Source organism: Sparassis crispa, assembly GCF_003851025.1.
Source record: "Sparassis crispa DNA, contig_000010F, whole genome shotgun sequence".
NCBI lineage: Eukaryota > Fungi > Basidiomycota > Agaricomycetes > Polyporales > Sparassidaceae > Sparassis > Sparassis crispa.
The window spans coordinates 536,277-549,393 of NW_020939758.1; the positions used below are offsets into that span (position 1 = coordinate 536,277).

The 13,117-nt window shown below is 51.1% G+C and overlaps 3 protein-coding genes across 3 annotated transcripts; 2 read left to right on the forward strand and 1 right to left on the reverse strand.

Annotated features, from left to right (window-relative positions):
* Positions 1-1,405: 1,405 nt before the first annotated feature.
* SCP_1201680 (hypothetical protein) lies at positions 1,406-5,366 on the reverse strand (the record flags this gene model as incomplete). The annotated part of the gene is made up of 11 exons (XM_027763054.1): positions 1,406-1,859; positions 2,397-2,670; positions 2,726-3,317; positions 3,377-3,473; positions 3,534-3,709; positions 3,769-3,904; positions 3,960-4,107; positions 4,183-4,188; positions 4,243-4,444; positions 4,501-5,015; positions 5,069-5,366. 11 exons carry the CDS (start codon positions 5,364-5,366, stop codon positions 1,406-1,408), a joined length of 2,898 nt encoding a protein of 965 aa, XP_027618855.1.
* Positions 5,367-5,827: 461 nt separating this feature from the next.
* SCP_1201690 (hypothetical protein) lies at positions 5,828-7,852 on the forward strand (the record flags this gene model as incomplete). The annotated part of the gene is made up of 6 exons (XM_027763055.1): positions 5,828-6,399; positions 6,453-6,702; positions 6,760-7,068; positions 7,129-7,332; positions 7,406-7,537; positions 7,589-7,852. The coding sequence occupies 6 exons, from the start codon at positions 5,828-5,830 to the stop codon at positions 7,850-7,852; spliced, it is 1,731 nt and encodes a 576-aa protein (XP_027618856.1).
* Positions 7,853-8,874: 1,022 nt separating this feature from the next.
* On the forward strand, positions 8,875-10,355 carry SCP_1201700 (hypothetical protein; the record flags this gene model as incomplete). The annotated part of the gene is made up of 2 exons (XM_027763056.1): positions 8,875-10,295; positions 10,346-10,355. The coding sequence occupies 2 exons, from the start codon at positions 8,875-8,877 to the stop codon at positions 10,353-10,355; spliced, it is 1,431 nt and encodes a 476-aa protein (XP_027618857.1).
* Positions 10,356-13,117: the final 2,762 nt, after the last annotated feature.

Below are 13,117 nucleotides of genomic sequence, written 5' to 3' on the forward strand. Positions count from 1 at the left end.
TTATCAGTATTTGGAACACTCACATACGCCCACAGTGGAGTCACAAACCTCCTTATGTGATGATTATTATTATCTGAAGGCGGCTAATTGAGACGCCAGTGGATGTCTATAAGTACGGGTTCATCGGACTGCATTCCCCCATCGCAACATCTCCAGTTCACAATATTCACCCGCAGTTTTTGCATTGCTCTATCAGAATGTGAGTACGTCGACATAGCGAAATGTCACGATTCACTGACGCCTCTGTTGAACCCTTCTTAGGTGCTACCGAGAAGGATCAGCTGTAAGCTGGTTCATGGGTTGTGGGTGTGTTGTGGGGCCCGTTACCACGGGTGATGTGCAGTATTGCAAAGATAAGGACTGCTGGGACCGTGAAGATCGTAGGTTACCTGAGTCAAACGGCACGACAATGGTCACTGATACTTCATCTATCAGCTCCGGTCAAAGTTACGTCTGCGAGATACACAACGTATGACACCTGCGGTGCCGCATCGAGCTGCCGAGGTGTGGGTGACTCCTGATCAAGCTGGTTACGCGAATATGTACTTGTACAATCTTCAATTTGTCTTCTGTGTTGAATGCTATGCCTATGTTCTGGAGCTATTGTCAGGGCATGGAGACGTCTGTGATTCCGATGGGGTGTAAGCACAAGCATACTGGTGCTGGTCGGCCCGAAGTACGCCTCCATCCTGTGCCTCTGACCTGCAAGTTACTGTGGATGGACCGCTGAGCCAAAGGTAGGTTGTAGATGCTTCAACATCGCGCCTCAGGATATCTAGAACCTTCGCCGGTTATGTTTGCTAAAGTTCGAAACATCGTATTAAACAAGGACTGACAGTGGTTAGCCAGAGGTGAGGCTCGCACATAAGTGTTGGTACTATAGCTACTGGGGGCTGCTATGTAGTGGTCGCAGAGTTCAAAGACGACGGTCACGATTGACTTTGTTGGCACTCTAACTATATACATCAGCAAAACGTCACGTGTCTTGGCCGACTTCAACGTCTTGGAAACACCTTGGCTCGTCTTGGCCTCTTAGCTTCGCCTTGAAGGTCTTACACACCAGACCAGCTAAGTATCCCAATACCTGCCAAGTGCAATCCAATCACTCAAAGTAGCAAAGCCTGACAACACCGCCACATTCAGGTCTCAGTTGAATTACACATGTACAGAAGCCCAACAACAAGATGTGCAGTTCCGGTGAGACAGTGAGCACGGCGGCACAGGAGGACGTGATGACGACGTGTTTGACTGCAGAGCCATACTCTACAGGACACTTAGCATGCCGTTTACCGTGGGAGCAATGAGCTCGTCGGGCTCGACGGCATGGAAGTGGAAGGGAGACGCGGTGGCTCGATCGCGACGACGCCCTTAATGGTCTCGTCGAACACGCAACCCAGGTTCAGCATCAAGGCCAAGACAGCGGCACTGAGGCGGGACATATCCTCGATGATGACGATCTCCTGCTTATCACCTTAAGACTCGAACGTCTCGTGCAGGCGGAAAGTTCGCGCTTCTTCCTCTTCGAGTTCAGCCCTTTCTCCACCTCAGCAAGCTGCCTCCCTCGCTCACGCACTTCCTGCTTCGTCCTCAACTCTGCCGCCTGCAGAGCCTGCCGTGCCTCTCCCTGCTTCGCAGCGAGCTGGGCACGCTCGTGCTCCACGACACGCAGCTTCATACAGAGCTCCCACAGGTCGGCTTGGTCAGAGGTGCCCGCCTTCTTCAACTCATGCACCCGCGATTCCAGGGCATCGTTCTGCTTCTTCAACTTGTCGGCGTGTTCCACGTGCTCTGCCGTGGATTTCTGGGCATGTCTCAGCTCGAGCTTGAGGTGTTCTAGGTCGAGATGGTGCCCTCGACACCTGTCTGCTCATTATTTGCTCGACTTGGAGTTGTGCGTGGGCTTGACATGGCGAGGACGCGTGGTGACGAAGATCAAGGCCAGTGGGAATATAGCATGGGAAGTGTGCGGTAGTCTGCAGAGGGTAGGAACAGGAGTAGTTGTGCCACCGAGAATCTAGAATGCAATTTCATGGGCATGGTGATCGGCGTATTTATTGACATAGAACACCCGAAATGCATCCAGGGAGTCTGAGAAGCAGAGCCCTTCAGGTATGAAGTCACTACCCGCGACTCCAATAAGGTGCGCGCTACATAGCACACAGTCAAGGTGAATGACTCTGGTTGAACGTCGGCCATCTGCATCATATTCGGGCTCAACAATCCACATGCCCGTCTCGTCGTCCGGTTCATCAGCCACCGGCGAGAACCATTGCACAACGGCACATGGATAATCCACACCACGCCACCTGAATGAGAAGAATAATCGGACACGAGCAGCATGTAGCCCCCGCATGCCCTCTCGAGATGAATTTGTCTCGATGAAGAGACAATCATACCGAGGTGCACCCAACTTCCATGAAGGCGTCGCACGGATCCATTCACGATGCATACCGCCGACACCGGAAAGGTCGCTGGGTGCATAAAAGGTGGTGACTGCGGAATGATAGACATGCAGGCGATCAAGGTGGGGGCATCGGGGGGCAGGTTCCTCAGGTTGAAGTGGGTGATTAGGGTGGGATTGATCATATAAGAAGGACGAGATGAGATCGGAGAGATGTGGGATGTCGATGTGCAAACCTAATTCCGTAATGTCGTCTGGGTATCCACGCTCTGTGTGGCATCGATATGACATGAGCATGTCACCAAACAACAAATCTGCACTTACGGTGTCGCCTCGCAGTCGTCACTGAACCCAGTATGCGGGGCCCTTGGATTACACCATTGTCTTGCTCTTCCTCTCTCTCGCTGTCATTCTCGTCATCCTCCGGTGCTTCGATGGCCTCGTCATCTTCGAGGATCTCCAATGCGAGTAGAGCTTCGGAAAGACAGGTACCTTGAAGCATTCCTCGTGCAGTGAAGTCGGCGCGGGATACAGCTAGGTTGTCAAGACGCTGGTTTGTCAGCAGCATCTGTCCGAGTGCGTTGTACGTGTTTGACCGTCGCCAAGGTTCCTTGACGGCTTTGATGTGCTTAGCTTCGGTGATAGATGAGCAAAGACCATTCGGTGCGCCGTAGTTCTGAATGTGTCGCGGATAGTGGTCAAGAGAATGTTGTCGAGGGAGGGAGAAGTCATCGTGGACACCTGTCTCTTGAAATATCACTCGGTATTGGTGAAATTGCTCCAGAGCGTGCTGAACTCGTGCAATCGTCTCTTCCGTGTGGACTGAACGGCGAACTAGATAGCAGAACTCGAGGAATGCAGCAATTGCGCGCACCATATCCGGAGGGACAAGGCCGGAGATAGCAGGTAAGTAAACCTTGATGAGGTGATAATCAAGAACTAGCATGGAATAAGTGAAAAGCAGACACAGCTTACCTTCATAAGTGCCTTAGAATCATCTCCGGTCCACTGCTTGAAGTCGCGCCCCTGTGGGAATCGACGCAGACCAGGGAAAGAAGGGGTCACTGCAATCCTAGTGTCATAATGGAGAAATAAGCCCCAACACGACTGTGAGAAGAGCTGAAGCACCCACCGACGGTCTATCTCATCTAAAACTTCCTTCCCACGTTCCTTACCGTGTACTAGAGTCAAATACTCGCCAACCCATGTCACCAGGTGATCCTTGAACGTCCCCTTGATCACTTGGTGAAGTAGATCACCAGAGAGTAGCTCATGTATGTCGGCTCGGGGAAAGTTGGCCGTGAAAGGCTAGTTGAAGGCAACAGACATGTCAGTCATGAATGCATCTTGTGTAATGATTTACTCACCACGACATCACTGACCAGTCCGTATTCATCCCACAATATGCCGGGATCGAACGTCTGAATGAGTTCCTCAGTGTGCTCTTGTCCTCGTCGCCCACCTCCCTCGTCTTGATCCAGACGATTTCGGTGTTTCAGACATCTGTCAAGAAGAAGTCATCAACTGAGTACTTTGTGGCAACACAGTACACACTTACGCTGGACACCAGCCTGAAACAATGCATGCGACCAAGACTTGTTCGGGATAGTCAGCGATATAAGGGGCTAGACCGTAGATAACACGCCGAAAATGACCATCGGGACAGCGCGTCACCTCAGGCACTGACATCGCGGGGCGTAGAGTGTCTAGAATTGTTGCCAGACTTGAATGAAAGAGCTATCGTCGGAACTTCCTGAACAGGACACTGTCTGAATCCTTACGCTCAGCTGGTGTCAGAAATGGTCAGAAGTAGAATGGCAACAGTAGAAACAAGAACGCACTCTTCGGGATCGCCAAGAATGCGACTACAACTAGGGCATCTCTATGTGCTCGGCGAACATTATTGAAGACGTTGCCAATAGATAGATATAACAGATAATACTCATTCTGACCCGTCGCCACTGACACAGTTGTCTTATCGCTTCCTAGAATCACTGGGACGAACATCAAACCATGTGTAGTCTCGTCTGCAGCAATGATGTCCTGCGAGCATGGTGGGAATATAAGTACAGTCCGAAAAATGTATAAGGATGACGCACGGCCTGTTTCCATGCCCAATGGCCCGACATAATGTTGGTGTACCTTCGCTGACCTGCGGGCCCCGTAAACTCGCGATAAGGGGCAGCGTTGAACTCATTATTGAAGTCAGGGTTTGCGAGCATAGATTTGATAACAGCGTGAGGATCGCGGAACCACACGTCATAATTGGCCGTCATCCACGATGGCACCTTGCCTTCAGGAAGGGTCCCAGTGTATGCCGCGGTGAATGACTGCCACGGAATTCCACCCTCCGGTGTCGCATCGATTGTACAGTACATGTCAGCGTGATCAGCGAAAGGTGGGTCTGCGTCATATGGAAGGAGGGATGCGGCCCACAGATCCATCAAAGTGTTTATCTTTGACTGGGACATCTGGTCACGTTTGAAAAGGAACTCTGCCGTCTCGAACTCCACGCGGCTGCTATACGGTGTCCAATCATCCATGTAGGCCTTCGTTCGTGGAGGGGGAATTGAGCCTTCTACCACGAAGTTACCATTCACATCGCAAGGACGGCCTAATTGTGAAAACAATATATCAGACATCACTTTGGCGAGCTGGAAAACGTACCGTTGAGGAGCTCATGTTCAAATATCTGAGGCTCCGTCACCTGCCCGTCTCCGTCATCCTCATCAGGACCATCCATTGGAAAGTCTTCATGATCCAAAAACTGCGGACCTGAATTCTGAGGCTCTTCATACTCATACTCGTCCTGTTGCGGTACCGAGTTCAGCACCACATGCTGCTGAGGAAGTGCATGAGCACTGTTGTAGTGCTGAGTGAGTCCAGAGGAGTTACGACACTCCTTGCCGCATGCTGGGCATCGAAGACGTGATGCAATGTGCGATTTGCGAGGGCGCGGAGGCATGGATGCAAGAAACACGGGGGCTCAGAAATAATCATGAATTGTTACACCTGGCTACAGAGGCATCTCGGAGCATCAGATTTCTGCATAGTCTGATGATTGAGTTGGAGCGGTTGCGTGGCAATAGAAATGAGTGATATGTGGCACGGGAAGTAAGAAAGTCCTGACCTTAGCTTTCCTACTAGTACTTGCCCGGCATGTTCATTTTTGAACCGTAGGCCCGCGTGGCCTGGCATGGTTCCCCTGTTTCACTCCAGCCCACCCTTTAATTCATATCCACTGATCGTCACTGCTTTCATCAGCAATCTCGTCACTAGGAGATAAGGGAACTCACTCAATGCTTCACTGCTGCGTATAAAACCAGCGCGAATATTGTCGACAGTGTTCTCAACCTTGACGGACATCATTACCCGTTAATCACACTCCTTTGAAGTATTGAAAACTCACACTCCTTTTCACTTACCATGTCTTATTCGACTCGCTCATGCAAATTCACTGCGACTGCTCAGCCCAACTACCGCATCCTTGCTGGGATCCAGACTGAGGGACAGAAGCCTCGTCGCACACCCACGGAGGCGGCGAATGATCGTGAGCAGGCTGGGGTGAGGCGTCTCGAGATCCAGGCGAAGCAGCGTGCACTAGCACAGCGCATTGCGGAGCTTGAGCGAGAGATGAAGAACGAGGATGAGCATTATGCCACAGAGGTAGCCCGAACCCCAGCGTCACTGAAGGCGATCACTTCTGAGCATCGTGCTGTCGTTGCTGGGGGTTCAAGTATTCCTCTTCAGACGGATGATGGCAATGCAGGTCGTGAAGAAGACGATGCACCTTTGGTTGCCAAGGCTAAGCCTGGGAAGGTTAAGAAACTTACCCGGACTGACGTTGATGCAGCACACAAGGTACTCGAGGCCAACGCGACTTCGGGTCCCGCTTCTGTGCTTGCACGCGGCGAGGAGAACATGCCCCCTGTGGCTGCATCTGGTGGCCTTGTGCGTCCCTCGAAGCGGAAGGAAGTCCCAGCTATGTCGTCTGAGTCGTGAGTGCACTGTTTCTTGTATCATCAGTTGTTGAGCACCGGTGACTCTCCAGTCACGCTTCAAAGAAGCTGAAGCCTGCTCACCCAACAGGCGTCCGGAACACTTGGACGCCGAAGCCAGTGAAGCCGCCCCACAAGTCGAAGTCGAAATTTGCCAAAGCAGCTTCTGCCCCGAGTGGTACAGGTATCGTCATCAACGCTGGAGGTGGTGGATTACAGGACTCCGGAGACGAGAATGGGGATGTGGAGCGTGCTGCGCTGCACGGCTCGGGTGCAAGGGCCCAGGGACGCCACACGAGCAATGTGAGTAGAGGATTGGCAAGCTCGCTGTAACACTGTCCCGATCTCACCTATTTTCAGGGTATTGTCCACATTGATCTGACTCAGTCCCAGGAGACTCAGTTGGCTGATGATCCTGTCGAGGCTGTGGCACGTCGCGGCAACAGCAGTAAGAGATTTACTAACTCCGATCTCCCCATTCCCTTGGGTCTCCTTTGGAAGTGGCGTCTCCAGCTCATTCCACGCTATCTGGAGAAGATCGGCGAGTCAGCATGCAATCCCTGGAACGTCGTCGGCCTGGATCTCGTTGCCATGCTACAGCAGCTCTGGGATGAAATTTTCCCTGACATTCCTATCATTGTCACCCCTCGCGAAGCCGTCTATGATGTGGTAAGTGGGCATGTGTTGCTCTTTAGTAGCAGAGAAGCCGCTTACTGTTGTGCATGCAAGGCCCAGCAGCGTGTCCGTGATTGGCGCCACAAGATCGCAGAGGCTGGAGTGGCTGCAGTTGCGAACTTCTTCGTGCTGCAGGCAAAGAATGGAGGTGTCGAGACTGAGGAGGAAATCGCGGAATACGTCAAGTGGGCCCTCGGCTCAGGCATGCCTTTTCGGTATGCAGGAGCAACGATGAAAGGCCCTGATGGCAAGGTTCCTGTGAGTATTTCAACTTTGATATCGCACTCGATTGGTATGTCTGACCCACCGAGTACGTGTCGACTGATGTCAGCTGCCGGATTCGAAGGGCCCGTTCCAGTCTGAGTTCGTCCTCCGCACTCTCGGAGCTCATTTTGCGTGTACCAACCGCTGCTCAGAGATTGCCGGGATTCCTGACGCCGCGCTTGCACTCTGTATCACCTCGGTATGTTTGCCTCCACGCCCGGAATTTTTTGCCGATCAGATCCCCTGGCAGGTCGAGCGCGCACTCAAGCGTTGGGAGAGTGGTAGTATTGCGGATGTTCCTGAGCCGAAGTTCAGTCAAGAGACTTATGGCCGGATCACGAACTACTACCTGAACTCGGTCTGCAACTTGCGCGAGGCGACTTGGGCGAAAATAATCGAGGGTGGTGAACGCTGGAGGTGCACATTCAGACTTCTCCCTGGTGACTTTAGCGATAGCGAGTGGGAGGCTGGTGCAGATGGTGAACGTGGGGCTATAGAGGACGATTCTGACTGAAGGTAAGTGACGCTCCTCCTTCACGCGGCGCGTGACCCACTCATTTCGCCCAACAGCTATCTTGGCTTTGCATGCCATTATACCCAGAGGGTGTCTACTCCTCAACCTTTCTCACTCTTTGACTTGATGCACGTACTTCTCAACAGGCTACTGCTTCCGCACCATGCGTGAAGCAAGGCCTTATACCTCTTGTCTTGGTTTGACTACTCTCCACCTTCATCCATTTGTCACGCCTCATATAGCATCTTCCATAATCAGATTTATCGCTGGACTACTCCCAAGCTTATCTACGTGTTCGCGTTACTGTTACTAGTGTCTGCACGTCATACAGTGCTCATTTTTGGTTTTGCATTTTGCACCTTGCTCGTGTCTTGAAAGTGCCATGACTTGGTCTTGAGAATGTATTACAGCACCTGTAAACGACTTGAGACTGCTTTTTCAAGAACGAACCTCATTACTCAAGACAACACCGTATGGTGCGCTTATGGTCTTGAACGTCTTGATAAGACCGATAAGACCGATAAGTAAAATCGACCGTTTTGCTGATGTAGGTGTAGCATGCATGGCAAATTAATTGAAGTATTGAGAAAGGAAAGATAATAGGTGAACACAGCTGATCCTATCGAGTACACACAATGTGAAATTTAGACGTCGAGTCCGATGGAAGGTAGTATAGCAACCAGACACGGACATCTATCGAAGGACATGTTGCAGGTGAAGTATGAACACTATATGATGTGCAATCCGCTTCTTGCCTCTTACCCTGATCTGCTACGAATTTTCCCACGCTCTGCTTGGTGAAAATCGCGGAAAATAGGTACTAGTGTAGAATGCCAAAGACTGTACAAGACGGCATGCCGTCGAGTAGAGGGAAAAAACCCTACCCAAAAAAGTCACTAGAGGACCTGGAACAAAGGCCTACGGATAACGAGGGAGGCCGTTCGCGCACGAACAGCGTCGCAACAATACCACAAACCCCGCGTAAAACCACGGGAATGGCGAGGATACTGAGAAGTATCCTCATGAAATCACCCACGAAACCTATTACTGATATACCTATGCGCGATGTAGAAACAACGGAGGCGGCCACCAGAGCAACCAGCCCATCCCCACGCTCCCGAACACCCGATGTATTCGACGACGAGACTACTGCGGACCACGACATGGGCCTCAACGACCACCTGCTCCCCATTAAAACGGCGGCCAGGTGGCCGACCATGGAGGACCTCGAGAAATCCATGCAACGTGCAGCCAAAATGCTTGCAAACTTCTCAATCCACGCTAATTACACACCCAGTGTCATCGAGAGTGCCAATACCATTTCCGATAAACTGACCCAGATTACTGACATCGATAAAAGCCCGAGAAAAACCCCACAGACACAACAGAACTCACAGAATGCGAACCAACCCCGGCAACCCGGAAACGAGTTTATGGAACAGATCGCAAACTCACTGACACTACTGACATCCCGTTTAGATACCATCGAAGTGAAGATAGCCAGCCCACAGGGGACGGCAACACGAACACAGACACCAGTGACAGGAACCCCGACAAGCGAAAAGCCAAGCAACACTTCTCCGGTCACAGAAGCCGGACCCAGAACGGTACACGCGACGTCCAAACCAATTGTCCCCAAACCCAAAGGAACAATGAACAACAACACTAAGGTAGGAAGCAAAGGGATACCGACAAACCCGCTGGCCGCACACCACCCGTCCCGCCTCATCGTCGAGATCCAGAAAGGGGCACCCGGAGGTGAAAGACCTAAGGAAATTGACCTCGTCAGACAGATCAACGATGTACTACAAAGCAGCGAAGACAGCAAGCACCTCAGAGTGGTCAACGTCAAGTTCAACCCACAACAAAACTGCATCGTATTCACCCGAGCGGACCAAAGCGCAGCAGAACTTGCGCCCTTTGCTGACCGTTTTACAGAATATATCGCACAGGACAGGCCAACAAGAGTACGACCAGATGTCCCCTGGTACAAGGTACAACTCAACGGCGTCAACACGTTCAATGACTACACGAATGACATACCGACCCCGGAAGAACTACACGAAGAACTTTGCCTCAACAACCCCACCTACGCCACAATGCCCATACTTCAACTCCCACGCTGGATGCACCACCCGTCCGACCTAAAAACCCAATTCTTCTCATCGGTAGTTATCGCACTGATGAACGAAGCTGATGCAGAACACCTGGTGAAACATGTCAAGAACCTAGCAATAGCCGGGAGATTTGCAGAGGTAAAACGCTACGCTGACAAGCCTCCGATCATACAGTGCAACAACTGCTGGTCGCTCGACCACACCCGATGGAGATGCCACAAAAAACCCATCTGCCGCCTCTGTGCAGGGGACCACCTGGAAGCCCGACACGTCTGCGACCAGTGCCCCATGCAGGATGAGGAGGAAGACGCCATGAACACCGAAGGGTGCGATCACACTAACTTAAAATGTGCTAACTGCGCAGGCACGCACACAGCGAACTTTAGAAATTGCCCTATCAGACTACGGCAAGCAGGAATGACCAAATCGAAGCCATAAAAACCTTCACCAGGAGGTGCAAGGACTCCGGAAGGATGGAAGACCGTCCCGCCCACGACCCCCAAGAATGGTACGTACTACCCGCCACCAACTAACCCGCACCCCAGCCAGGCCGCACGCAAAGCACGGACCCTGGCGCAACAAAACCGATTCGAAGTGCTCGAAGAGGTATACCCCGCAGCATTGGCCGAACTTGACAGCCTCTTCCCAGAAGCCAGCAAAAGTGCAAAACAACATGCTCTGGACCTAACCCAGGGCAACCTGCAGGCGTCCATTGATGCACTCGAATATGAACGCGAGGAGGCGGAGAAAAACAAAGGTAACAATAACGCACCGGCTGAACGTCCCCGATCATGTTAGATACGACCATTACCAAACCCATATGCATACTACAACTGAATGCCAACACCCAAAACTGGGCAATCCACAGTCTTCTGAATTCGGTGGTAGGCGAGAACAGTTTTGACTTAGTACTAATCACAGAACCATGGTGGGGCGACATCGGAAGCGGAAACAAGGGACTGGTATCGGAATCTGCTGTCAGCTGGACCCCTATTATCCCGGTCTCAGCAGTACCAGATGGCCGTCGATCACGCGCCCTAGCGTATGTTCGAAAAAGACCAGATTTCACTGTCACACTACGCTCGGACCTGGCTGATGATCTTGACATGCAGATCCTTGAGGTACAACAGGCACCACACCTCACGACAATTATTGTCAACATATACAACGACAACAAGAAGCAAGGTAATAAGTCAGCAGCTAAACGCCTCCAACAGGTCAACCTCCCTGATGACACACCAGTCACATCAGGGAAAACCTCCCGCGCAAATTGGTCAAAATTATATGTTAATTGTCAAGAATAGTCGAGATTCTACGTGTTCCAGCGATTATCAAGATTGTTGAGAATTACATGAAATAGACGGCCCCTGCCGATTTCACTTATTAATTCTCAACATTTCTTAACATTACACACATTTGTTACAGGGTTTTCTCTTCAATTCTTGCTATTATACATGTTGTGACAACGAATCAGGCCTCATTTACTCAATAATACAGTAGGAAAATGAGCATGTTATTAGACAGTACAAAGTATAATACTTAAAGAGATATGTTAGTCATCGAAAGGGCACTTGCATACCGCCTGGGCAAATAAGGGAGAAAAATCGCCAGCATACCATCCCGTATCCTAAGAGGCCGTGAGGGTTTCGCAGTCACGTTCACAAAGACACGGTCGTTGGAGGTGCCCCCTCCGATCGTACCAGCGGGCGCATGCGGGGAAAGCTCGAACTTCTCGACATAATAGCTCGGCAAAATCGCAGCCGCGGACCTCCTGAGCCAGCCGCCCCTTCTCCGTGCATCATCTGTACCGGCAGAGATGAGATCATTGGAATTGCCGTACTCATTTGGCAGTGCACGATCTGATGGACCAGGAGGGGAGCCAGGGGGCGGGTGTGTGTAGTCATAGTCAACGGCTTTGAGGTTATATATTCCTGGTGTGGATTGTTCGTGCGCAGATGACGGCTCGGGGTCATTGTACGCAAGGGGGTGGTAACCGCTGCGGGGGTTTATGGGGTGGTGTGGGTCGACTCCAGCATCCGACTAAATTTGATGTGTTGAGGGGGGCCGGAGTCGGAGCATCCATAGATGCCCTGCATTTTCATTTTACTAGTAACCGAGTTAGTCTTTCAGCGAGGCACATAGAACGTAGTGACGCGCCTCGAGTGTTGCCCTTGTGCTACTACACAATACTATGCCTAGCATTGCGTGCCAATATCAGCTTTGTTAAATGCATCCGTGAGGGGTGACAGAGAAAGCACGTACCATAGAATAAGTGTTGCGGGTCAACAAAGACGTGAATATGAAGCAGAGAAGACGGACGCTGCAGTGAACCAGTGCTTGCTCTTGTTTGGTCCAATCAACGTCATCACGTGCCGTTGGACTTAGCAATTCCTGGGCGATGACTTCAACTCACCCTTGCAAGTTGCATCGTCACTGGTTGATCACCTATACCCCATATCCCGCACTTATCTCGCAGCTCATATCTCCTGCCTTGCCTGGCATCTCCCCACCTTACCTGCCTCGCTGACTGCATCTGTCCAGCCTCCACATGTCATCTTGCCCTTGCATCTTGCCTCCTCCACCTCTCTCGCCTCACGTCTTTGTACACCTTGCATCTGCTGTCCCGCATTCTCACCTGCCTCGCGTTCTTACCCATGCTGCTCAGTTGGACACATCGGCAACATCTAATACGCCATTCGGATCGCTTCGAACCGGCTGCTGCATTTACAGCCATCTTTGCTGAGTGTCGAGCCGGTGCTGTTTCTGCTTTTGCTGTGTGATCATGGTAAGCACTGGTTCAGCTGATGACTCTCTTCAAGAGTGTTCTGGAGGAACTGTTTTCCAAGATCCCAGTAGAGTTTCTGATTAGCGTACAATTTACATGTAATTATGAGGTTTTCAAATCAGATTATCATTGAAGTCGAGATATTGAGTGACTTTCCTCAGTGCACGATGCACTTCAAATTTTCTCGTTCTTGTGAATTATCCACAATTATCATACATTTCTTCACAATTGTGCTGGGTGGTTTTTCCTGATGTCATTGAAGTTGAGAAATTAAGTGACTTTCCTCACAATGCACTCCAAATTTTTTCATTCTCATGGATTATCCACAATTATCATATAATTCTTCGCAATTGCGCTGGGAGG